This window comes from Oratosquilla oratoria, chromosome 5 (assembly GCF_046742065.1).
Source record: "Oratosquilla oratoria isolate Oo_2021 chromosome 5, ASM4674206v1, whole genome shotgun sequence".
NCBI classification, from domain to species: Eukaryota; Metazoa; Arthropoda; class Malacostraca; order Stomatopoda; family Squillidae; genus Oratosquilla; species Oratosquilla oratoria.
The window spans coordinates 29,312,783-29,337,937 of NC_134781.1; the positions used below are offsets into that span (position 1 = coordinate 29,312,783).

General features: G+C 39.1%; 1 protein-coding gene across 1 annotated transcript in view; it reads right to left on the reverse strand.

The window, feature by feature from the left end:
- LOC143025424 (kinetochore-associated protein 1-like) overlaps window positions 1–25,155 on the reverse strand; it is a 159,485-nt gene that overhangs the window by 111,132 nt on the left and 23,198 nt on the right. The window contains 5 exon segments of the mRNA XM_076185081.1: window positions 3–220; window positions 14,942–15,103; window positions 16,187–16,334; window positions 16,455–16,634; window positions 16,926–17,088. Of these exon segments, the coding sequence (XP_076041196.1) occupies window positions 3–220; window positions 14,942–15,103; window positions 16,187–16,334; window positions 16,455–16,634; window positions 16,926–17,088 (871 nt within the window).

The following is a 25,155-nucleotide window of genomic DNA, read 5'->3' on the forward strand; positions in this document are numbered from 1 at the left end:
ACTTCACTCGTTCATCAGCCCACTGAGCAATGGTTTCAATAGCATCTGGGCAGAATTTGACCAAGTCAGCCAACACATTGTGTGGAAGCCATGAACAAAGAACTGATGCCTTGACCAAGGGTATGGCATTGAGAATGGATGCAACACAACTCTCAGTTACACGGCTGTTAAACTCGTACTGATGTCGGTGCCATACTGTAGATGCCAGGTTCAAGTGACCCTGTAAAATAATTTACAACTAATAAAATGGGAAAACACCTGAACTCATAATAACTGGTTAAACAAATCAATAAACTTAACAATAATGGTGAACATTCTCCTTCTCCCAATTTGTGCTATTAACCATAAACTGTGGTGAAAAAGCACAGGAGCAAGCATTTTCACACTCCACGACCATCACACCTGTCCCTCCAGGCAATGTTATCATATTAAGACATCATGGTAGGACTCATGGAAATAGGTTAAGATGGAACAAATTTAAGTTTAAAAAGGAAATAGGCAAAATTTGGTTTACCAATAGAGTGGTTAGCAAATGGAATAGACTTAGTAACCACGTAGTAAGTACTGAAACTATTGGTTGTTTTAAGAGAAGATTAGATAACATTATGAATAAAGATGATAGGTAGTAAGGAACGAGGAACTTCCTCGTATAGGCCTTGACCTTTTCAATACAAGTCAATATTCATGTGCACATCAGGTTTGATATATGATGATGCACCACAATATGCACATTACATACATACATACATATACCAAGGCTTTTTCCCCCTTACTAGGGAGGTAGCCAAAAAGGAAAAGGCATAAAATCATTCCCACCCATTTCATCCCTGAAAACACTCCACACGCCTCCACCCTCCCTCCCATCTTAGCACCTCCTAGATGACGGGTCATCCCTGCACATTACAAAATATAAAGTTACTGCTGTTATACTCATTCTCTTTCACCCTGAATAAATATAATGTCACAGAAAACATGATCAAGCCTGTTCACAGACTACGGGGGTCACTCAGCTACAATTACAAAATAAATATAATCATGAAGCCAACATCGGCATCCTTATATACCCAACTCATGGCTCATGATGCATACATAGGCATCATCATATTCAAAAGGTTAAGGTTTCTTGCAGTCTCTTCCATTCTTATGTTCTTCTTACTTTCTAAACTTTGTAACCATGGCATCTCTTTTCTTTCCGAGTAATATTACCAGTTCATCCCCAGTGTGCACTTGTTCTTCTCCAACTTCAACACCCATTTTTCTTTTTTTTTTTCATTCTGTATAGTATCCTGATCACAAGCTCTCAATATTTCTTTTACAAAAACCATCGTGTAAAACATCCCATGGAGGTAGCCAAAAAACATACATGATGATGATGATGATGATGATATGGTTTAACGTCACAATCTACCCCCTACCAGAAGGCTTGGACGGTGCCCCTCACAGGGGCTTTGTAGTATGGAATTTAATGAACCAACTTTGCCGGTGGCAGGATTTGAACCGTCATCCCCTCGACCTTCGCCACAAGTAAAGACACCCTAACCCACTCAGCCATTGAGCTTCCAAACATACATATACCAAAGGCTTTTTCCCCCCTTATCAGGGAGGTAGCAAAAAAACAAAGGCATAAAAACCCCTCCCACCCATTCCATCAACCAATCACACTCCACTCCCCTCCACCCTCTTATCTTGACACCTCCTGGATGATGGGTCAACCCTGCATCTCGCCCACTGCCATGGGTCAGAAGCAGTGTCACAAAGATATATATCTATAGATATATATATCTATAGATATATATATGTCTATATATATATATATATATATATATATATATATATATATATAAATATACAAAGGGCTTTTTCCTTCTTACAAGGGAGGTAGCCAAGCCAAAATCCAAGTACCATGAATCACACTCCACCCCCTTCCCTCCCTCTTATCTTGGCACCTCTTGATAATGGGTCATCCCTGCATCTTGTCCACTGTCCTGGGTCACAAGCAGTGTTGCAAGACACAGCACATCCACAGCAAGGCTGCTTCATCAAAATCGGCGACACCCCCTCTCTGTCCCCTCATGCAGAAAAGGAGAAGACTGGGAGAAATCCCTTTGGGCTGCGTCAAATTTTTCTCACACATATTCCCTCACCCCCCCATTTATTCCACCTCATGGATCACATCATCCATACATAACCATTCTCCATTCACCCCTTCCTCAACAGACATTCCCCTCTTCCCCAAAGCCCCTTTTATCCCATCCATCTCATCCTAGGTTGCCCCCTCATGTTCACTCCTTCCACATCTGCCTTCCACACCTCTTTTGCTAGTCTTTCCTCACTCATTCTTTCCATGTGTCCAAACCATCCTAAAACTCTTTCATCAACCCAATCTCCCAACTCCCTTTCCACCCCCGTTCTCCACCTCACCTCCTCATTGCTCCCTCTATCCAACCTAGTAACACCCACATGCAAACTCCTTCTCTCTTCCTCTCTAATGTTCCATGTCTTTGACCCATACAATACTGTCAGCACAATAACTCCTTCATACAATCTCGTTTTAACATTCATTCCCAAATATCTATTTCTCATTTCACTTTTTAATCCACCAAGGCATTTACTCGCTTCTCTCAATCTACATTCTACCTCCAACCCCACTCCTCCCTTTCCTGCCACATTTGCACCCAAGTATCAAACTATCCACTTCCTCCAGTCTCCCTCCCTTAATACTCACTTCCAGCCTGCTGTCACTCTTTCCCCTTGTACATCTCATAACCTTACTTTTACCCACATTTATCTTCAACTTTCTTCATTTAACCTCCTCTTAGCATCCATTCCCAAATGTCTATTTCTCATTACACTTTTTAATCCACCAAGGCATGTACTCACTTCTCTCAATCTACATTCTACCTCCACTTCCACTCCTCCCTTTCCTGCTACATTCCAGTCTCCCTTAATACTCCCTTGTCTGCTGCCACTTTCACCATTGTACATCTCATCACCTTACTTTTACCCCCATTTATCTTCAACTTCCTTCTTTCACACATTCAGATGTATTTTATCCACTAATTATTTTTTACTCTTTTAATATCCAATTTGACATTCCATTTCACTTTGACTCCTTTCTTATTTCCAGTTTCTACGTGTTTAATCACTTCTCATACAGGAGTCCCTCAAATAACGCGGGGGTTAGGTTTCTGAAATTACTGCGTATGACCAAATCTGCGTATGCTGACTTTCCATATTAAATACCGAGAACCGTATGTATGTGTATGTGTACGTGTGTGTATTTACCTAGTTGTATTTTACGGGAAGGGGAGCTATGCTCGTGGTGTCCCGTCTTCATATCTCATTTTATCTAAACTATTTTTAAATTCATGTATTGTTTTTGCACACACTACTTTCTCATCTAACTTGTTCCAATTGTCTATTACTCTGTGAGGAAAGCTGTTCTTTTTCAGATCTCTTCTATAACTGTCTTTCTTGATTTTCTTTCCGTATCCTCTTGTATTTCTATCATCCCATTTAATTAGATCCTCTCTATCAATAATTTCTATGCCTTTCATGATAATGTAAATAGTTATCAAATCGCCTTTCTTATTTGCTCTAGTGTCTGTAGTTCAATTTTTGCTAGTCTCTCTTCATATGATAGTTTTGAGAGTGTTGGTGCCAATTTTGTAATTGCTCTGTATTCTTTCAAAAATTTTTTATACATTTTTTTTGTACTTGGTGACCACATTGTTGCTCCATATTCCAATCTTGGTCTTATCAGAGTGATTAGTATTTTCTTCACCATTTCTTCATCCAGGTATGTAAATGCCACTTTGATCGTTATTAAATTATAAGTTTCACCAAAAATCTTATTTATTTGTTTCTCAGGTGACATATTATTCATAACAATGACTCCCAGGTCCTTCTCATTTTCAACTTTTTTTTTTATACTTTCTTCTCCCAATTTATATGATCCTGTTATTCTGTTTTTGCTTTTTCCAAATTCCATTATACTACACTTTTTAGTATTGAACTCCATCTCCCACTTCCTACTCCATTCCCAGACTTTATTTAGATCACTCTGTAGTGATTCACAATCTTCTTCCGTGTTCACTTTTTTTAATAGTTTTGCATCATCTGTAAAGAAGCTCATATAACTTTCAATTTCATCCATATCATTGATATATATATAGCAAACATTACTGGGGCCAAAACTTTTCCTTGTGGAACACCACTTATTACTTCATCCCAATTTGAGTGCTTATCTCTTATCACTACTCTCATTTTTCTTTCTTGTAAAATGTGTGTGTGTGTGTGTGTGTGTGTGTGTGTGTGTGTGTGTGTGTGTGTGTGTGTGTGTGTGTGTGTATTTACCTAATTGTATTTTACGGGAAGGGGAGCTATGCTCGTGGGGTCCCGTCTTCATATCTCATTTTATCTAAACTATTTTTAAATTCATGTATTGTTTTTGCACACACTACTTTCTCATCTAACTTGTTCCAACTGTCTATTACTCTGTGAGGAAAGCTGTTCTTTTTCAAATCTCTTCTATAGCTGTCTTTTTTTATTTTCTTTCCGTGTCCTCTTGTATTTCTGTCATCCCATTTTATCAGATTCTCTCTATCAGTAATTTCTATGCCTTTCATGATTCTGTAAATAGCTATCAAATCTCCTCTCTCTCTTCTTTGCTCTAGTGTCTGTAGTTCAAGTTTTTCTAGTCTCTCTTCATATGATAGTTTTGAGAGTGTTGGTGCCAATTTTGTAATTGCTCTTTGTATTCTTTCAAGTTTTGTTATACATTTTTTTGTACTTGGTGACCATATCGTTGCTGCATATTCCAATCTTGGTCTTATCAGGGTGATTAGGATTTTCTTCACCATTTCTTCATCCAGGTATGTAAATGCAACTTTGATTGTTCTTATTAAATTATAAGTTTCTCCAAAAATCTTATTTATATGTTTCTCAGGTGACATATTATTCATAACAATGACTCCCAGGTCCTTCTCATTTTCTACTTTTTTTATTCCTTCTTCTCCCAATTTATATGCTCCTGTTATTCTGTTTTTGCTTTTTCCAAATTCCATTATACTACACTTTTTTGTATTGAACTCCATCTCCCACTTCCTACTCCATTCTTGTACTTTATTTAGATCTCTCTGTAATGATTCACAATCTTCTTCCGTGTTCACTCTTTTCAGTAGTTTTGCATCATCTGCAAAGAAGCTCATATAGCTTTCAATTCCTTCATCCATATCATTAATATATATAGCAAACATTATTGGGGCCAGAACTGTTCCCTGCGGAAAACCGCTTATTACTTCATCCCATTTTGAGTGCTGGTCTCTTATCACTACTCTCATTTTTCTTTCTTGCAAAAAGTCTTCCATCCAATTTAGCAGTTTTCCCTGTAGTCCTTCAGTTTCTAATTTCTTAATCAACTTCTTATGTGTTACTTTTTCAAAAGCTTTCTTTAGGTCTAGAAATGCACAGTCCGCCCATCCATCTCTTTCTTGTATTATATCTATTAGCCTTGAATAGAAACATATTAAATTGGTGACGTATGATCGTCCTTGTCTGAATCCAAATTGCCTTGGATTTAACACTTTGTTTTCTAAACATTTTACCCATCTACTTTTGATAATTCTTTCACATATTTTTGCTATTTTACTTGTTAGAGAGACTGGTCTATAGTTGGTAGGTTCTTCTTTATTTCCTCCTTTATATATAGGTACTATATTTGCTTTTTTCCAATCTTCTGGAACTTTTCCTTCTTTCAAGGAACTGTTTAGTATGCTATGTATTTTGTCTGCCAGTTCATTCCTGCATTCTTTCAGTATCCAGTTTGCTATTTCATCTGGTCCATGCAATTTTCTGACATCAAGATTACTCAAGTGTGTTAATATTTCATTCTTTGTTACTTCTATTTCTTCCATAGGGGGGACTTCTCTTTCCATTCATTCTCTTCAGGTTGTATGTTCTCCCTTGTAAACACTGATTTAAAATGTTTTCATATTTTCTCTTTTCCTCTCTGCACGTTTGTACATATTCATTTCTATAACAGGTATATATTTTCCATTTTTCAGGTCTTCTGTCTTTTTCCATCTGGTCCAGGCTTTGTCTCTTTTGTCTTTTAACTCCCTACAGCTTTTGTTGTACCAGCATTTTACATATTCTTTTTCTTGTTTTTTTCTTTTGACATACTTTTCCACTCCTTTTTTGTTAATTTTAGTCATTATTTTACATTTCTCTTCTACTGTTGTTTCTTGTTTGTATATTTCTTCCCAGTTTTCCTTTTGCAAGAATTCTCTTATTTTATCAAAGTTTGTTTTTTCATACATCATTCTTCCTTTTCTATATTGCTCATTTCTTTTCATATATTTGTCTTCATTAAGTTCCAGTTCAATCAATATGTGGTCACTTTTACTTATTGGTGTTTTATATTCAATCTTGTCCACTATTCTGGGTTCAGATGTAATTATCAAGTCTAGTCTCGATGGTTCTTCATTTCTATACCTGGTGTTCTCCTGTATCCACTGTGTCATTGTATGGTCAGTAATCATCTCAAGTAGATTGTTTCCCCATGAGCAGTCTCCACCCTTTACTGTCATTTCTTCCCAACAGATTTCTTTGCAATTAAAGTCGCCCATTATAACTATTCTTCCTCCATCTTCCATTATTTTATTTAATGTTATCTTTGTGTCCTCTAACATACTTTTATGTTCACTCTCTTCCCATGAGGCTGTTTTCGGGGGCACATAATTTATCACAAACTTTCTGCTCTTCTTATCTCTGTCTTCTACTTCCATCATTATCATCTCTACTGTATTCTTTCCATATGTGACACACTTCACGTTTATATCCTTCTTAGTCAGGAACATAACTCCACCCCCTTCCTTTTTCACTCTGTTTCTAATCCAATAATTATATGCATCATGTCCTACACTGTTGGGTGGTAGTGGACCTTTTAATTTTGTTTCTACAATTCCCATTATGTCTGGTTCTTTTTCCTTCAAATAATCATTCAGCTCATTCAATCCTGTAATTAATCCATCTATATTTGTGTAAGACACTCTTAGTTTTCTGCCACTTCCATTGTGTTCTCCGTTTCCCTTTTGTTTTTCTCTTGTATGTCGACTTTCTTTAGTTTCATATTCACTACTCTCCAATAGAATCTCTCTTTTTCTGACTCCGTTCTTTTCTCGTTTTTTTCCTTAGCTTCAAGTCTTTTCTGTTTTTCTTCCTCTCTTTCCTCTTTATTCATTTCCCTTTTTATCCATACCTTTTTATATTGTTCACTTGTTGCTAGTTTCCCTGTTTTGGATAAGATATTCTCTGCCGTCGTTTGTGACTTGAATTTAATCTTAATTGGTCTGGTCTTATCTGTGCTATACTTTCCGAGTCTAAATTTCTCTTCGATTTGCTTCATAATTTCTGGTTCATCTTCCTGAACTGATTCTAGTAATTGGCTTACTTTTTCATTTTCCTCTTTGATTCTTGTGGTTCTATCTGGGTTATGTTTTTCTTCCATTCCTAATATAATTAAACATTTCTTCTTGTCTGCTAAATCTCTTACTATATTCTCCTTTTGTCTCATCACTTTAATAACTGAGTCTTCAGTATGTTCTTTCAATTGCTGTTTGACTATGTCAGTGAATGAAACTTTATTGTCTTCTTGTGTTGCTTTCCAATTCTTAGCTTCTTAAGTTATGTCCTCTCTGTTTTCTTTACTATTCCTCTTCAATTCCTCATTCTCAACCTCTGCTTCTCTTAACTATCTTTTTAGGTCTTCTATTTCATCAGTTAAGTTTTTGTTCGCCTTCTCTAGTTTTTCCAATTTTTCAAACCTCTCGGCGATTTTTGTCATCTTGCCAAACCTAACTTCCCAGTTGTCAGACATTTGTTGAAGTTTTTCCTCCAGTTTTGTCAGTCGGGGGAGGTTGGTATCCGCCGCCCTTTCATTAAATCCTTTGAAATTATCATCCTCACCTTCCATTGTACTGCTCTTATCTATGTTTCTGATCTTTACATTTTTATTAGACATTTCGTCATCACTCAGTTGGTCGGGGGGCCGTTTTTTGATGTTTACATTTCGTCTGTCTGCCTGGGCCAAGTCTTCTCCTTCCTCATTTCCTTCCATTTCCCTCAGCAATCCCTCCCCTTCTCCTCTTTCCCTACTTTCCCACTACCCCACGAGCAATTTCCCCCCCACCCTGCAAATACAATAGGTACTTCCTTTGCTTTGGAATCCTCTATTTTTCACTTTTTCTTCAGAACGTCTTCTAAGCCGTCCGTTCGTTGAAGTGTGTGTGTGTGTGTGTGCGTGTGTGTGTGTGTGTGTGTGTGTGTGTGTATGCGTGTGCATGTATGTGGTGTATGTATGTGGCATTTGTGGCGCATGTATGTGTTTGTGCGTATATACATGTGTGTGTATGTGGCATATATGCATGTGTGTGTGTGTGTGTGTATGTGGCATATGTATGTGTGTGTGTATGTGGCGTATGTATGTGTGTGTGGCGTATGTATGTATGTATGTGTGTGTGTGTGTGTGCACGCGCATGTATGTGTCTGTGTTCACATGTACAAGTAAGCATGTACATGCATGTGTCTGTGTTCGTATTTGTGTGTACACGCACATTCACAACATACACTGGTTGTCTAACACATGTCTACACGTGTGTAAGCGTGTATATGTCTGTTTTTGATCTCACAAACCACCACCGCCAGAAACAAAAAGAACCTCATAAGAGAAAATAAGAAACGACAAGCGCAGTCATTATTAGTTGTGTTCCAAACGAAAGAAACATTACGCTTTAACAGGTTAGGGCGGTAAAATTTCATGATAGCATGGCACAGGTGGTGGAAGCAACAAGCTAAATCTTGTTGGCTACCCCCCTACTCCCCCTCTCCTCCCCTGCCGCCCTCCTGCATCAGTACCCGGAGGGTGACATGTGACCGCAGGCAGTCACCCACGGCTATCCCCTCGCCCACACCCTTGTTTGAGCAGTTCCCAGTGTACAAAATGACCGCGTTATATGAGGATCGATTGTATATGGTAAAATAGAAAGCAGTCGCCACAAATGTTTGCGATGTTGCCGCATGTGTGCGTATGCGTGTGCCCGACTCTGCGCGAATTTTAAAACGGTTCTCTACATTTGAGATGGTTTTCAAATAAAAATCCGTGTATGATTGAATCCGTGTTATTCGAATCCGCGTTATTTGAGGGACTCCTGTACTTCCATTTTTATGTTGTTTAAACACTTTGGTACAATGATGCCTATGTAGGCATCATGAGGCACAAGTGGGTACACAAGTATATTGGCATCGGTGTCTTGATTATATATTTTTGTAGTTGTACACGAGTTTCCCCGATTCTGTGAACTGGTTTGATCACATTTTGTGTTTATTACTCAGAGTAAAGGAGAACAAGTAATACAGCAGTTACTTTATATTTCATAATGCAAGTAGTGTGATGCAAATTACATATGGCAGCTGATGCTGCACACAAGAACTTAAATCTTCCTGTTCTTCATACTTCTTCCTCAAAATCTTCTTTATTCATCATTTCAAATAATTTTCTTATTTCTTCATATACTACCTCTAATGCCTCTATAGTTCTTACATTCAAACTATCAACCTATACCTTTATAAACTGGCACTATGCATGCTTTCTTTGAGTCTATACAAACAAAAAAATTACATTAATTTACTGCTGCTACTTACCAGGGTCCAATTAGGAAGATCAGAAAAGAGAAATATCAGTATTAAGAACAATCTTGACTTTGAACTACATCTATATACCAAGGGCTTTTCCCCCCTTAACCACTTCCATACGGTGACTGCTACGTAGGCGGCATGAGGAGCAAGTGGGTACGAGATGATACCGACGTTGGCCACAAGATTATATTTATTGTAGTCGTACCTACGTAACCTCCATTCTCTCTAAACTGGCTTCATCATATTTTCTATGGTTATCAAAATTCACGAGTGAAAGAGAACAAACAATTAAGCACTGACTTTATTTTTTATAATGCGATTATTATGACACAACATCGCACGTCGGGCAGTTAATGCTTCCAGACGTGCGATGTGCCCCAGAGTGAAGAGGTTAACAACTGCCTTCAATTCATCCTTCCTTATTTCTCCTCCATTTTCCTCACTCATCAATCTCATTTTCTTAGCCCTTCCCACTGCAACTATCTTTCCCTCCCTATCCTCCTTCACATTTAGCAACTCCCTAAAATACTCTGGCCATCTTCCTCTTACTGCCTTCTCTTCCATTATCATCTCTCCATCTGCACCTTTTACCTTTTCTTCTCTACTTGATTCGCTTCCTCTTCTTCTCTTAATTTCTTTCCAAAACATCTTTTTATTACTTTCAAAATTTTCTGTCATACTCTTACCCCATTTCACATCTGCTCTCCTCTTTGCCTCCTTATGCTTTACTTCTCTTTTCTTTTCTTTGTACCTCTCATGTGATTCCCTCATCCTATTTTGTAACCAATCTGTGAAAGCTCACTTCTTCTCTTCTATAACATTCTTCGTTTCCCCATCCCACCACTCACTACCCTTCCTTCTATTTCCTCCCATCCTGCTTGTTCCCCACACAATTTTTGCACACTTTGTGACTCCCTCCTTGAGCCATCCCCATTCCTCCTCCACTCCTAGTTCTACTGTATCCTTCATTACCTCCCTCTTCTCTTTCAGCTTTCTCTTGTACTCATTTTCATTTAAACAGTTCACTCTAAGCACCTCCCTATCTTTTGTCCTTTTCCTCCTTCTCCATCTATTCTCCACTCTCAATTTACCTTCCACCAGAAAATTATCTGTTATTCCCCACTCTCTCCCATTAGAGCATGTATATCCTTAACTCTTCCTATTATACTCCTATCTACCACTACAGTCCATTAATGCTCTATCAACCACCCTTCCATCCACCACCATCTCCCATGTGTATGTATGCATGATTTTCTTCCTAAACACTGTATTTGTTATCATCATTTCTCAAGACACATCACCATCAACACTCCACTATGATTCTTTCCCGGAACTCCACATTTCCCAACCATTCCGTCAACTGGTGCATTTCCTACCCTAGCATTAAGGTCTCCCAATACTACTACATTGATGTTTCTCCCTAATCCCTCTATGCACTCATTTAAATCTATCCAAAAAGCCTCCCTTTCTTCTACACTCTTCTCACTACCAGGCCCATATGCACTTACAAATGGAAAAAATGGGAAAAAAAAAAAAAAAGCAAATGGCAAACATAAGGTACATCAAACTAAGAAACAATTATGTAAAAATATGCAGGGAGGAAAAGAGAAATTATGAAAAGGAAATTATAGAAAAATGTAAGGATCAGCTGAAGCTATTTTATAGATATGTGAATGGTAAACTGAACAACAAACAATAGAAAAACTATGCCAAGGAAGTCATGAATACACAAAAAAAACAAGAAATGGCAGAAGTTATGAGTAACCACTTCAAATCGGTTTTCACAACTGAGAACTCGCCTAACTGTGAAGGAATTTAGAAACAGAAATCCCCCAAATGAAGGAAATAACCATAACAAAAAAGGAAATGAGTGACCAAATAAAAAACCTAGATGTTAGAAAATCACATGGTCCGGATGGAATTGCAAATTAGATACTGGAGGAATGCGTGGAGGAACTAACAGATAAAATACACACTATAATAAAATACTTGCTCAAAGAAGGAAAAGTACCACATGACTGGAAAAATGCAAACATTGAGCCAATATATAAAGGAGGAAGTAAGGAAGATCCAACTAACTACAGACCGGTCTCCCTAACAAGCATAGTAGATACAATATGTGAAAAAGTGATTAAAAGTAGATGGGTTAAACATTTGGAAGAAAAATATATACTAGACCCAAGCCAATTTGGATTTAGACAAGGAAGATCATGTACAACAAATCTAATCTGCTTCTATTCGAGAATAATAGACATAATAGATGAGAGAGATGGATGGGCAGACTGTGCCTATCTAGATCTACAAAAGGCATTTGACAAAGTACCGCACAAAAAAATTAATAGAAAAATTAGAATCAATGGGTGGCATTGGAGGTGATTTATTAAAATGGATGGAGACTTCCTGACTGGAAGGGTAGTAATTAGAGACAAATACTCGAAATGGGGAGAAATGATAATTGGTGTTCCACAAGGGTCAGTACTGGCTCCAATCATGTTTACCATATACGTAAACGATATGGACGAAGGAGTTGAATGTTATATGAATTTCTTCGCAGATGATACAAAAATTTTAAAGAAAGTATCAACAAATGAGGACTGTGACTCATTACAATCAGACCTAGACACAATCTGGAAATTAACTCAAAAGTGGGAGGTGAACTTTAGTATCAAGAAGTGTAGCAAAATGGAGTTTGGTAAAAGCATACATACATATACCAAGGCTTTTTCCCCCTTCCAAGGGAGGTAGCCAAAAAGGGAAAGGCATAAAAACACTCCCACCCATTTCATCCCTAAATACACTCCACACCCCTCCCACCCTCCCTCTCATCTGAGCACCTCCTGGATGATGGGTCATCCCTGCACCCTGCCCACCGCCCTGGGTCAGAAGCAGTGTCGCAAGACACAGCACATCCACAGCAAGGCCGCTTCATTTAATCGGCGACCCCCCCTTGCATATAAGGAGAGGACGGGGAGAAATCCCTTCGGGCTGCGTCAAAATTTACTCACACATACTAGCCCACCCCGCACCCCCCGGCCCATTCCGCCTCATGCAATCACAACATCATCGATATACAACCATTCTCCACTCACCTCTGTCTTCCGTCCTCTCCCTTCCTTCCTCAACAGACATTCCCCTCTTCCCCAAAGCCCCCTTCACCCCATCCATCCACCTCATCCTAGGACGTCCCCTCATGTTCACTCCCTCCACATCTGCCTTCCATACCTCTTTTACTAGTCTTTCTTCACTCATTCTTTCCATGTGTCCAAACCATCCTAATATTCTTTCATCAACCCTATCTCCCAAATCCTTTTTCACCCCTGTTCTCCTCCCCACCTCCTCATTTCTCACTCCATCCAGCCTAGCAACCCCCACCATACTTCTCAGACACCTCATCTCAAACACATTCAAACTCCTTCTCTCTTCCTCTCTTATGTTCCACTTTTCCGCCCCACACAGTGCTGTTGGCACAATCACTCCCTCATACTGTCTCCTCCCCGCATCCACTCCCAAATGTCCATTCCTCATTACACTCTTTAATCCACCCCCACCCCCACTCCACCCTTTCCCGCTACACATGAACCCAAGTATCTAAAACTATCCACCTCCTCCAGTCGCTCCCCCCTAATGTTCACTTCCAGTCCACCGCCACCCTCACCCCCTGCACATCCCATCACCTCACTTTTACCCACATTCATCCCTAGTTTGGTAAAACTAAAAACAGAATTTCAAAAAATTACAAAATTGGTGAAAATGAAATAAAAAAAAAAGTGCACCCAGAAAGGGACCTTGGAGTGATGATCAGCAATGACATGACACCGGACAGACATATAAACAAAATAGTAGGTGAAACATACAACCCACTAAGGTCAATGAAAGTGGCATTTGAATACTTGAATGAAGAAATGATAAAAAAGAATATTAGTCACATTGATTAGACCAAAACTGGAATATGCAGCAACACTATGGACACCCAATACTAAAAAGAATATAAAGAAACTAGAAATAATACAGAGAGCAACAACAAAGTTGGCACCAGCTCTTTCCAAATTAACATACAAAGATTATCGAAATTAGAACTACCAACACCAGAGCAAAGAAGAGAAAGAGGAGATCTACTGATTATATATAGAATCATGAAAGGAATGGAAATTCCTGACAGAAAAAGACTTACTAAAAATGACAATGGAAAAACAAGAGGTCATGAAAAGAAACTCAAAAAGGACAACTATAGAAGAAATAGGAAAAAGAATAGCTTCCCACACAGAATGCTGGATACCTGGAATAACTTAGATAAAGAAACAGTGTGTGCAAATAGTATTCAAGATTTTAAGAAAAAAATTGATGCTGAAAGATACAAAGACAGGTCACCACGAGCATAGCTCCCTTCCCGTATAATACAACTAGGTAAATACATCTCCTTTCCCAGTTTCACCTTCATCCACATTAACCTTGAAGAAACCTCCTTCCACTCCACTACACATTTACCTATCTCTTCACTTACTAGTATAGCCACTTCTTCTCTCCCTCGTCCTTTCTTCACTCCTGACAACCTCCCAACTACACTCCCAAATTCAACCTCGCCCCTTTTTTTTCAACTTAGTTTCACTCAATGACAACACATCCATCTTTCTTCTCACAAACATACCTATCTCTTCCCTTTTACTCTCATCAGTACCACATCCACGCACATTAAAAGACCCAAACCTTAGGGTGCTGGTTGGAAAACTCCTAGACTCTCTTATGCCTTTACTTTTTTTAGGAATGTCCCCTGTGGGCCTACAGGGAGAAGGATTCCTGGTCCCAATCCCCATCCCGTTTTTCTCATCTCTTACAATCCAAGTGGGAATACTTGGTGGCAGCATTCTTTTCCCCCACCACAGGGTAGGCAAAGCAAGTAAATGAAATTCAGATAAATGGTACCAGACAGCAACAAGGGGTTGGGGGACAGCATCACGGAAGGACAGTAGCAGTATAATAAAAGTTTCATCATTTCTCTGTGAGCAGAGTCCTCCTCTATCACAGACATAATGATGTGTGGCTCTGGTCCCTAGGGGCACCCCATATAGACCCTAAAGTATCAACTGCATGCTACTTTGCCATAACAACATGCAGCCAATACCCTAGATGGGGATTTAAATAGCATGTGAACTAAAATGCAGATGTTTATATTGAAATTAAGAGATACAAATGTACAACTTAATACTGTGCATCATAGCAAGGTAATGACAACATACAAGCCACCCACCTGGGAAATATATTCCATGAACTCTTCAAGCATGTCCCTTTGCGCAAATATAAGCCAATGCTGTATCTCAGAAGATGGGAAGAGAATTTCAAAAGTGCGCAGACGATACAGGTTCTCACTGAGTATTTGCAGTAAATTGTTGAAGCCCTGTCCCTCAACAGACTACAAATATGGACTCACATTAGTTGGGTAATAAAATGAACATATTCAAATTAAATATATGTATACTAAAACAATTATTTTTACGAATGACTTGTAATCAATCCATTGACCCAGGTCTCTCTTGCAGGTAACCCACAGCTCCCAAATAACCAACACCAGCCATCAGATTTAGTCAAAAGTTACTAAAGAAAAAGATATAGTGTTATCTGGGTAAGGTTAGAGTAGAATAATGTAAGACGAGATGTTTGGTGTCTTCTGTGTGGGGGATGCATTTGAAGCAATTTGCTTCTATGGCCAGATATTGTTTTAAAGCTGGATGGTACCTCAGTGCAGTCACGCTATTGTTGTTCTTGCTTGTAACGATAGGTATTTCTCTGTACGGCTGATATCTGGGGGTGTCTGACACAGTATGGAGTGTTTGTTTTGTGATTAACATATGTGTCTTGGAGTGTTTGTTTTGTGATTAACATGTGTGTTTTGGTATGGATGCAATATGTGATGTGTAACATCCCATTTTTTCCTAATGCCCAATCATTCTCTTTTCCCATCATAATCATTTTCCTCACATATCCCACTGCCACAACTGAACAACCCCCCCTTCCTCCCCTATCTATTTATATAGCAAAATGGCTTCCCCCCATACATGAGAGGTTGTCTGAGGAAGGGGTTTTCATAAAATGAAGCTGCAGGAATAAATCAGCTCCATTTGTTAGGCCCTACTTTGGAAGTATTGTCTCAATGTAGTGACTTGGCCTAAACAGTGTAGTGGAGGACATGTAGGACTCTTCATCCACAAGGTGCTAAGATGGGAAGGGGCAATGACTGAGTATTGGATGGATATGGCATTGTCATAGTGTGGGTGTAGGCTTCAACTCAGCCACCTGTCTTACAGGGAAGAAAATGTCTTTTGGTATGTTTATGTATGTATTTGGTCCACTTCTCTAAAAGTTCATGTCCTATCTCCAACATCCAAACCCTTGCTATTACAGGATGTTATTCATTCTCCCACATATATAATAATATAGTCATTTATCAACAGTTAAGCTGACAAGGACTACACAACATTAACTTTATTTTGCTCACCAAATCTGTGCTGCCCAATCTTTCTTTTGCATAGTTCAAAATCCGCTTTGTGGTAGGAATATCTGGTAAAGGAGCTTCCACACAGAGTCGAGTAACAAACTCCACATCTTTTATTTGGCTAAGAATCTTTAAAAGTTCTTCTATTGGCCTGTTCGAAAAAAAGAAATCTGGAGTAAACACTTTGCTGACAAGTACTTCAATATATCCCACATTCCTCACATCTATGTTATACACAAGTTTTAAACAAATTCTTATCTTTTTCCCATACTCTTCTTCCTTGAACTGGACATCGATTGAAGTTACATTCCCCGAAGTCATCCGCCATGGGTTTATCAGGTCACAGACATACAAGGCCTGTGCTTTATAAACATCCTCCACTTCTAAACCAAATTGCTTACAGAACTCCATTGCCTCCTGGAACTTCTTTTTGTTTAGTAACTTGGTGAGCCTAGAATTGTAGAGACATCAAAGTAAAGTATTCATAGGTTAAAAATTAAACATATACACTAAAAATATCTCACTAGTATATGCAGGAAATAGTTTCACACTGAGGAATTATCAGTAACACTTCTTGTTTAACTATTCAGTATGGAGATGTTCTTCCAGATGAATAACAACACCTGACATTAGTGAATTCTATGCAGTGATAGCTCCTCAGCTGAATAAAATCATCTAATGTTTCAAGTAAAATTTGTATTATGATGCCACAATGCTAAGAGGTAACTAAGTTTCAACATACCTGTTTTCAGGAAGCCCATCAACAATAGCCTTCAACTTCATGTTGCAGATACAACCTTGGATATCAAGTTCTGGCTCAAGCAACAGGATGGACTCCATTCCTTCCAGTAGTCTCACCAGATGTGTCTCGGGACTTACTTGAAGCTGGTACGCCACCTTCATTTCTACATAATCAAGTAGATACCAAGGTCAGTATACAAACATACATATACCAAGGGCCTTTTCCCCTTACAAGGGAGGTAGCCAAAGTCAAAGGCATAAATCCACTCTCACCTAATTCATCCCCACACTCTCCATTCCCATTCACCACCCCTGCCTTCCTCTTTTCTTGGCTCCTCCTGGATGACGGGTCATCCCAGCATCTCACCCACTGCCCTGCTTCAGATGCGATGCAGCAAGACATCACATTCACAGCAAGGCCGCTTCATTTAATTGGTGACCCCCCCCCCCCTCTATCCCCTCATGCAGAAAAAGAGATGGGGAGAAATCCCTTCAGGCTGCATTAAAATATCATCCACACATTACAAAGGTATTACAAAAGTGGAGCACACCGACAGGAGACCTTTTGGTCCATAACTAGGTCGGATGAAAATATATATATATATATATATATATATATATATATATATATATATATATATATATATATATATATATATATATATATATATATATATGTTGAGACATTGTGTAAGTAAGCGGAATAGGAAACACAGGAGTCTTAGTCTTTGAAAAAGCATACCTGCGAAACTAGTCAGGAATAAACTCAAGACTAAGACTCCTGTGTTTCTATTCCGCTTACTTCATATAATATATATATATATATATATATATATATATATATATATATATATATATATATAAATATATAAATATATAAATATATATATATGCGCAAGTAACCACTAGGAAAAGTAAACTAACGAAGCAGAGCGCTTTCGTATAATTACATCTTCGGTGCAGATACAAAGAAGGAATTATAAAATGAAGAAGCAAGGTACAGAATATATGACATAGTGAAGAGGGCATTCGGAGAGGTAGGGGAAGAAGTACACATGACGGACATTTGAACCGTCCTGGTAACCAACAAGTATTTGACAACTGCTCATAATTGGTACTAAGCTACAATACCCCACACATGTTCTTGGCACAGCTTACAATTGTGCTAAAAGGACATTCTATAACCTTAGGTCAACTCAAACTTTCAATATGAATAACTTGCTAATTCTACCGTACCAAGAGAACCTGCAAAGCATTCCAAACATATTACATAAATTTTAACATTAATGTAGTTTTTAACAATAAGAACACTGTAAGACAGTTGCTCATAGATAATTCTGTCAATAGTGATAAAGGGTGTGTGTACAAAATAGCTTGTAAATCATGTAATCAGTTTTATATTGGTCAGACTGCTAAAACACTCAAAACACGAAATACGTTAGAGAGGGAAACCAATCTAGCGGTATATTCAACCACATGAACCAAAAACATCAGAAATACGTTAGAGAGGGAAACCAATCTAACGGTATATTCAACCACATGAACAATTTTAACAATCTAGTTGACTGGGATAACGCTAAAGTCATCACATACAACAATAACATCACAGAAAGAATTGTAATTCAATGCAGTTTAATCTAATCTCGTAAGGGGGTAAATTTTAATCTTCATCAAGGTTTGTACAAATTAGATAGTTACATTTCTCATGACATTTCAAAATTATTTAAATCATAATATAAATTATGAGCAGTTGTCCCATACTTGTTGGTTACCAGGACGGTTCATACGTCCGTCACGTGTACTTCTTCCCCTACCTCTCCGAATGTCCTCTTCACTGTGTCATATACTCTGTACCTTGTTTCTTCATTTTATAATTCCTTCTTTGTATTAGCACTGAAGATGTAATTATATGAAAGCTCTCTGCTCCATTAGTTTACTTTTCCTAGTGGTTACTTACGCATTTGTGAACACACGTTCCTAGTGTTTTTATTGCATATATATAATATATATATATATATATATATATATATAGTGTCTTGCGACACTGCTTCTGACCCAGGGCGGTGGGCAGGGTGCAGGGATGACCCGTCATCCAGGAGGTGCTCAGATGAGAGGAAGGGTGGGAGGGGTGTGGAGTGTATTTGGGGATGAAATGGATGGGAGTGTTTTTATGCCTTTCCCTTTTTGGCTACCTCCCTTGGAAGGGGGAAAAACCCTTGGTATATGTATGTATGTATGTATATATATATATTATATATATATATATATATATATATATATATATGTATATAAATATATATACACATACACACATATATATACATATATAATGATCATACATATACATACATATACCAAGGCTTTTTCCCCCTTACATGAATTAATAAAAACTATAATAATGTGAATAATAAATTGACATACTTCTAATAACAAATGAGAATCAAGCAAATAGTACATACATACATATACCAAGGCTTTTCCCCCTTACAAGGGAGGTAGCCAAAAAGAAAAAGGCATAAAAACCAGGGGAAAAAATACTTTTTTTTCTTCCAGAGCCATTTTTCATTTTTTTTTTTCACCAGCCATTTTTTTAATTACCAGAGTAATTTTTTATACTTCCGGAGCCATGTTTTTGCAGGTCCGATTTCCTTCAAACTATTGGAAGGCTAACTCATTACTCATGTGCATGACGGTGGAAATGCACGACAAGCCTTGCAATACACCGTTAGAGTACCATCACTACCCCGATCCACTTCAAGCCAATCTAGGTTCCACGAGCATATAGTAGATTCATGTTTTACTGGTTTTCGTTTTACTTGACCCTTGCCCATAGAGTTTGAATTAGGCTTTGCTGGTCCAGAAGCGGTTCCTGCCATCAAAACACTCTCCCTCTATTCTGAAAAGACTTAATCTGAGGGCAAACCATTTTCACTCGCTTCACTAGAAACTGCTCCATGATGTACGATCATCGAAAGTTTGGCATGGACGTGATCTAGCTACCGTAAACCTAAGCTAGATAACGAATCATTTATTACTTTTGTATTTTTTATTCTCCCTCCAAAGATCCATATTTATGAACTAAGTATATAATTATCAAATGTTCATATTTATACTTAAATTTATTTACTTTCAATTACTAACCAAACATTTGATTTTATTTTTTCTCATGAATACGCAAACGAGGTTATAAATGGGATTTCCCAGTTTCCCTCCTAGGCCTCGAGCGAGTTTGTATATGTACAGTGTACATATGCATGCGGTGATGTGGTATTGGTTACTGTGCATTGTATATGTAGTCAGCGCGTTGACTGGGCAGCTAGCTGCATGCAACCAATGAACTTCCCTGCACACAGGTACCATGCAATTCGCAACTAGCGACATTATGTAGCACGATAGTCGTGTAGAGTCTAGTCAACATGTACTAGTATACGCGCGCATGCAACTGATACGAAGCTAGGCTAGGTAAGCCATTGAACTAGCAGCTATACCGTGTACACATACATACGTACATCAACAAATTAAAATTGATTGATGCGTTGCGTTTATGATATCGATTGATAATGGAATGATCACAGGTAAGTTGTGTTTGCTCTGATCCTTTCATCAATGATGATGGGATTGGCAAATGATGGATAATGAATAAAAAACGTTGAATCTTGCCGCAGGAGCAATTTTTTCCTAGGGGATCGCTCCCGCTATTGGATTTGCAAGAGCAACATTGGAACTTTCCCGAGCGAAATCGCTCGTCACTCCCGTGTATTTTTTTCGCTGATAAAAACCATTCCCACCCATTCCATCCCTAAATACACTCCCTCTTATCTTGGCACCTCCTGTGGTGGGGGGAAAAGAATACTGCCACCAAGTATTTCCACTTGGATTGTAAGAGGCGAGAAAAACGGGACGGGGATTGGGACCTGGCATCCTTCACCCTGTAGCCCCACAGGGGACATTCCTAAAAAAGGAAGCAAATAGTAATAAAGACAAATGATAACAAAACAAATAAGATAAAATGATAAGTCATTACAGCATCTTGCTTAGGTGCTTATCTAAATGATTCTTAATGCTTCGAATTGAACTACATTGTACTGCCTCTGCAGGACGTTTATTCCATTCATTAACTACACGGTTGGTGACGTTGTTTCTACCCACTTCCTAACAGTTTCAGACCATTGTTTCTTGTTCTCATTCAGTGTGAAAATTTTGTCACTTTTGATGTTGTCAATTCCCTTTAGAATCTTAAAGACCTGTATCAAGTCACCTCTAAATCTACGCTTTTTTAAGGAAAACAGATTCATATGTTTTAGAATCAATTTTGTGACCCACCGTTGTAATTTTTCCAATCTGTCAATGTCTTTAATGAGATTTGGTGACCATACAGGAAGCTCACTGGCTGAGTGGGTTAGGGCATCGTTACTTGCGGCGAAGGTCGAGGTGAGGGCGGTTCGAATCCTGCCACCAGCGAAGTTGAACCAAGTGCATGGTTCATTAAATTCCACACTACAAAGCCCTCTGTGAGGGGCACCGTCCTAGCCTCCCAATAGGGAGGGATTGTGTGACATTAAACCATATCATCATCATCAACTAGCGACATTATGTAGCACGATAGTCGTGTAGAGTCTAGTCAACATGTACTAGTATACGCGCGCATGCAGCTGATACGAAGCTAGGCTAGGTAAGCCATTGAATTAGTAGCTATACCGCGTACACATACGTATGTACATCAACAAATTAAAATTGATTGATGCGTTGCATTTATGATATCGATTGATAATGGAATGATTGATCACAGGTAAGTTGTGTTTGCTCTGATCCTTTCATCAATCGTGATGGGATTGAAGGAGGAATATGAGGGGGTATCCTAGGATGAGATGGATGGATGGGGTGAAAGGGGCTTTACAAAAGAGAGGAATGTATGTAGAAGAAGGACGGGAGAGGACAGAAGATAGGGGTGAATGGAGAAGGGTTGTGTATGGATGAAGCTGTGATGCATGAGGGGGTGTGGGTGGGGGATGGGGGTGAGGAAAGTATGTATGAGAAAAAATTTGACACAGCCCAAAGGGATTTCTCCCCGTCTTCTCCTTTCCTGCATGAGGGGACGGAGAGGGGGGGGGTCGCCGAATTTATGAAGCGGCCTTGCTGTGGATGTGCTGTGTCTTGCGACACTGCTTCTGACCCAGGGCAGTGGACAGGATGCAGGGATGACCCGTCATCCAGGAGGTGCCAAGATAGGCGGGAGGGAGGAGGGTGGAGGGTAGTGGAATATATGGGAAATGAAATGGGTGGGAGTAATTTCTATGCCTTTTTCTTTTTGGCTACCCCCGTGTAAGAGGGAAAAAGCCTTTGGTATATGTATGTATGTATGAATAAAAGTGGCCCAAGAACGGAACCATGAGGAACTCCACTCATAACATTTTTCCATCCAGAATTCTTCCATTTAAAACAACTCTCTGTTTTCAATCATTCCACCAATTACAAGTCCAACTTAATAGGCCACCACTTATTCTGTGTGAAGCTAATTTAGTAAGTAGTCTTTCGTGGGGGACGGTATCAAAAGCTTTTGCAAAGTCTAGATATATTAAATCTATATTGTTTCTTTTGTCATAATTCGAGGTAACTGTGTTGTAGAATTCAAGTAAGTTAGTCATGCAAGAACATTTCCATCTGAAACCATGCTGACTATCATTTATCAAACAGTTACTTTCTAAATTATATTCGATAGCATCGAACATACTCCCTCAACCCCCTCCATCCCCCACCCACTCCCTTCCATGCATTACAACATATCCATACACAACCATTCTCCACTCACCCCTATCTTCTGTCTTCTCTTCCTTCCTCAAAAGACATTCCCCTCTTTCCCAATGCCCCTTTTACCCCATCCATCCATCTCATTCTTGGTTGCTCCCTCATGTTCACTCCCTCCATCTCTTTTACTAGTCTTTCTTCACTCATTCTTTCCATGTGTCCAAACCATCCCAATACCTTTTCATCAACCCTATCTCCCAACTCACTTTCCACTCCCACTCTCCTCCTCACCTCCTCGTTTCTCACCCTATCCAGCCTAAGAGAACTACACTTAACACTTATCCTTCTAAAGCTATTAAATTCATGTTTTTCCCTTTTCCTTTGTATAATACATGTGCATGTACTCCTCCAGTCCACTGGAATACTTCCTGTCATTAAGCACACATTAAACAATCTCACTAGCCATTCAACAGTAATTATTCTTCCCTTCATCTGACTCCACATGATAATCAACCCAGGTGCTTTACCAGCATTCATCTCTTTCAATGTTCTTTGTACTTCCTATTTTCCTGTAGCTCTATCTTACTCTTCTCCCATTTCAGTCAATTTCCAGGTATCTCCCACTGCTATAATCAAACCTTCCCTATCCTCCTACATATCCAACAAATCCCCGATATATTCTACTCATCTTCCCTTTATGGCCTACACTTTCATTAGCATCTGTCCCTCTGTAATCTTACCTCCTCCACACAATCTGATTTATCCCCTCTTCTCTTGTTTCACTTCTTTCCAATAGATATTTTTATTCTAAAAAAATTCCATTACACATTTTCTCCACTTTAAATCTGCTCTACTTTCAGCCTCTCACACATTTGTGACCATTCTTTGTATGCTCACTTCTTTTCTGCCACTACTGCCTTCACTTCACAAACCATTTACCAATTCTCTTGCTCCCCTCCTCCATCCTCTTCATTCACATACCATGTCTGCACAATTTAGCACTTCCTCCTTGAAACATATCCAGTCTTCCCATATTCCTGTTTTTCCTTTATCCTTCACCATATCCATACTTCTCTCAAGCTTTGCCTCCTCTTATTTCCACACTGTCTTTGCACACTTTAGCACTTCTTCCTTGAAATATATCCAATCTTCCTCTATTCCTGATTCTCCTTTATCCTTCACTACATCCTATATGGGAAGGGATTTCTCCCCGCCTTCTTTCCTGCATAAGGGGACAGAGAGGGGGTGTTGCCGAATTTATGAAGTGGCCTTGCTGTGGATGTGCTGTGTCTTGCAACACTGCTTCTGACCCAGGGCAGTGGACAGGATGCAGGGATGACCCGTCATCCAGGAGGTGCCAAGATAGGAGGGAGGGAGGATGGTGGAGGGGAGTGGAATATATGGGAAATGAAATAGGTGGGAATGATTTCTATGCCTTTTTCTTTTTGGCTACCCCCCATGTAAGGGGGAAAAAGCCTTAGGTATATGTATGTACATCCCATACTTCTCACAGCTTTGCATAGTATTCTTTTTTCTTTCTCATTTAATTTACTCACTTTCAGCACTTCAATACTTTTCTTTTCTTCCCACTCCGCTTAGCCTTCAATCTCAATTTCTTTTTTACCACATAATGATCTTACAATCCACTGCCCTCTCCCCTAAATACATTTACATCCACACCTCTTCTTGTCATCCTTTTAGGCAACATTGCATATACTTTCCCACTCATCACCCCACCCCACATATTGTTATATCCTTGAATCAAACAGAACCCAGTGCACATGAATGACAATCAACATCATCTCTGTATTATTGGGACACCATGAAGTTGTCATGTGGAGAGTTTGGGAGAGTATGTGATAGAAGAAAGCTGAAGATAAGTGTGGGTAAAAGTAAGGTGATGAGATGTACAAGGGGTGAAAGTGGCAGTAGACTGGAAGTGAGCATTAAGGGAGCGACTGGAGGAAGTGGATAGTTTTAGATACTTGGGTGCAAATGTGGCAGGGAAAGGTGGAGTGAAAGCGGAGGTAGAATGTAGATTGAGAGAAGTGAGTAAATGCCTTGGTGGATTAAAGAGTGTAATGAGGAATAGACATTTATTGGATGCTAAGAGGAGACTGTATGGAGTGATTGTGCCAACAGCACTGTATGGGGCAGAAACATGGAACATAAGAGAAGAAGAGAGTAGTTTGAATGTGTTTGAAATGAGGTGTCTGAGAAGTATGATGGGGGTTACTAGGCTGGATAGAGTGAGAAATGAGGAGGTGAGGAGGAGAACAGGGGTGGAAAAGGAGCTGGGAGATAGGGTTGATGAAAGAATATTAGGATGGTTTGGACACGAGGAAAGAATGAGTGAAGAAAGACTAGTAAAAGAGGTGTGGAAGGCAGATGTGGAGGGAGTGAACATGAAGGGACGTCCTAGGATGAGGTGGATGGATGGGGTGAAGGGGGCTTTGGGGAAGAGGGGAATGTCTGTTGAGGAAGGA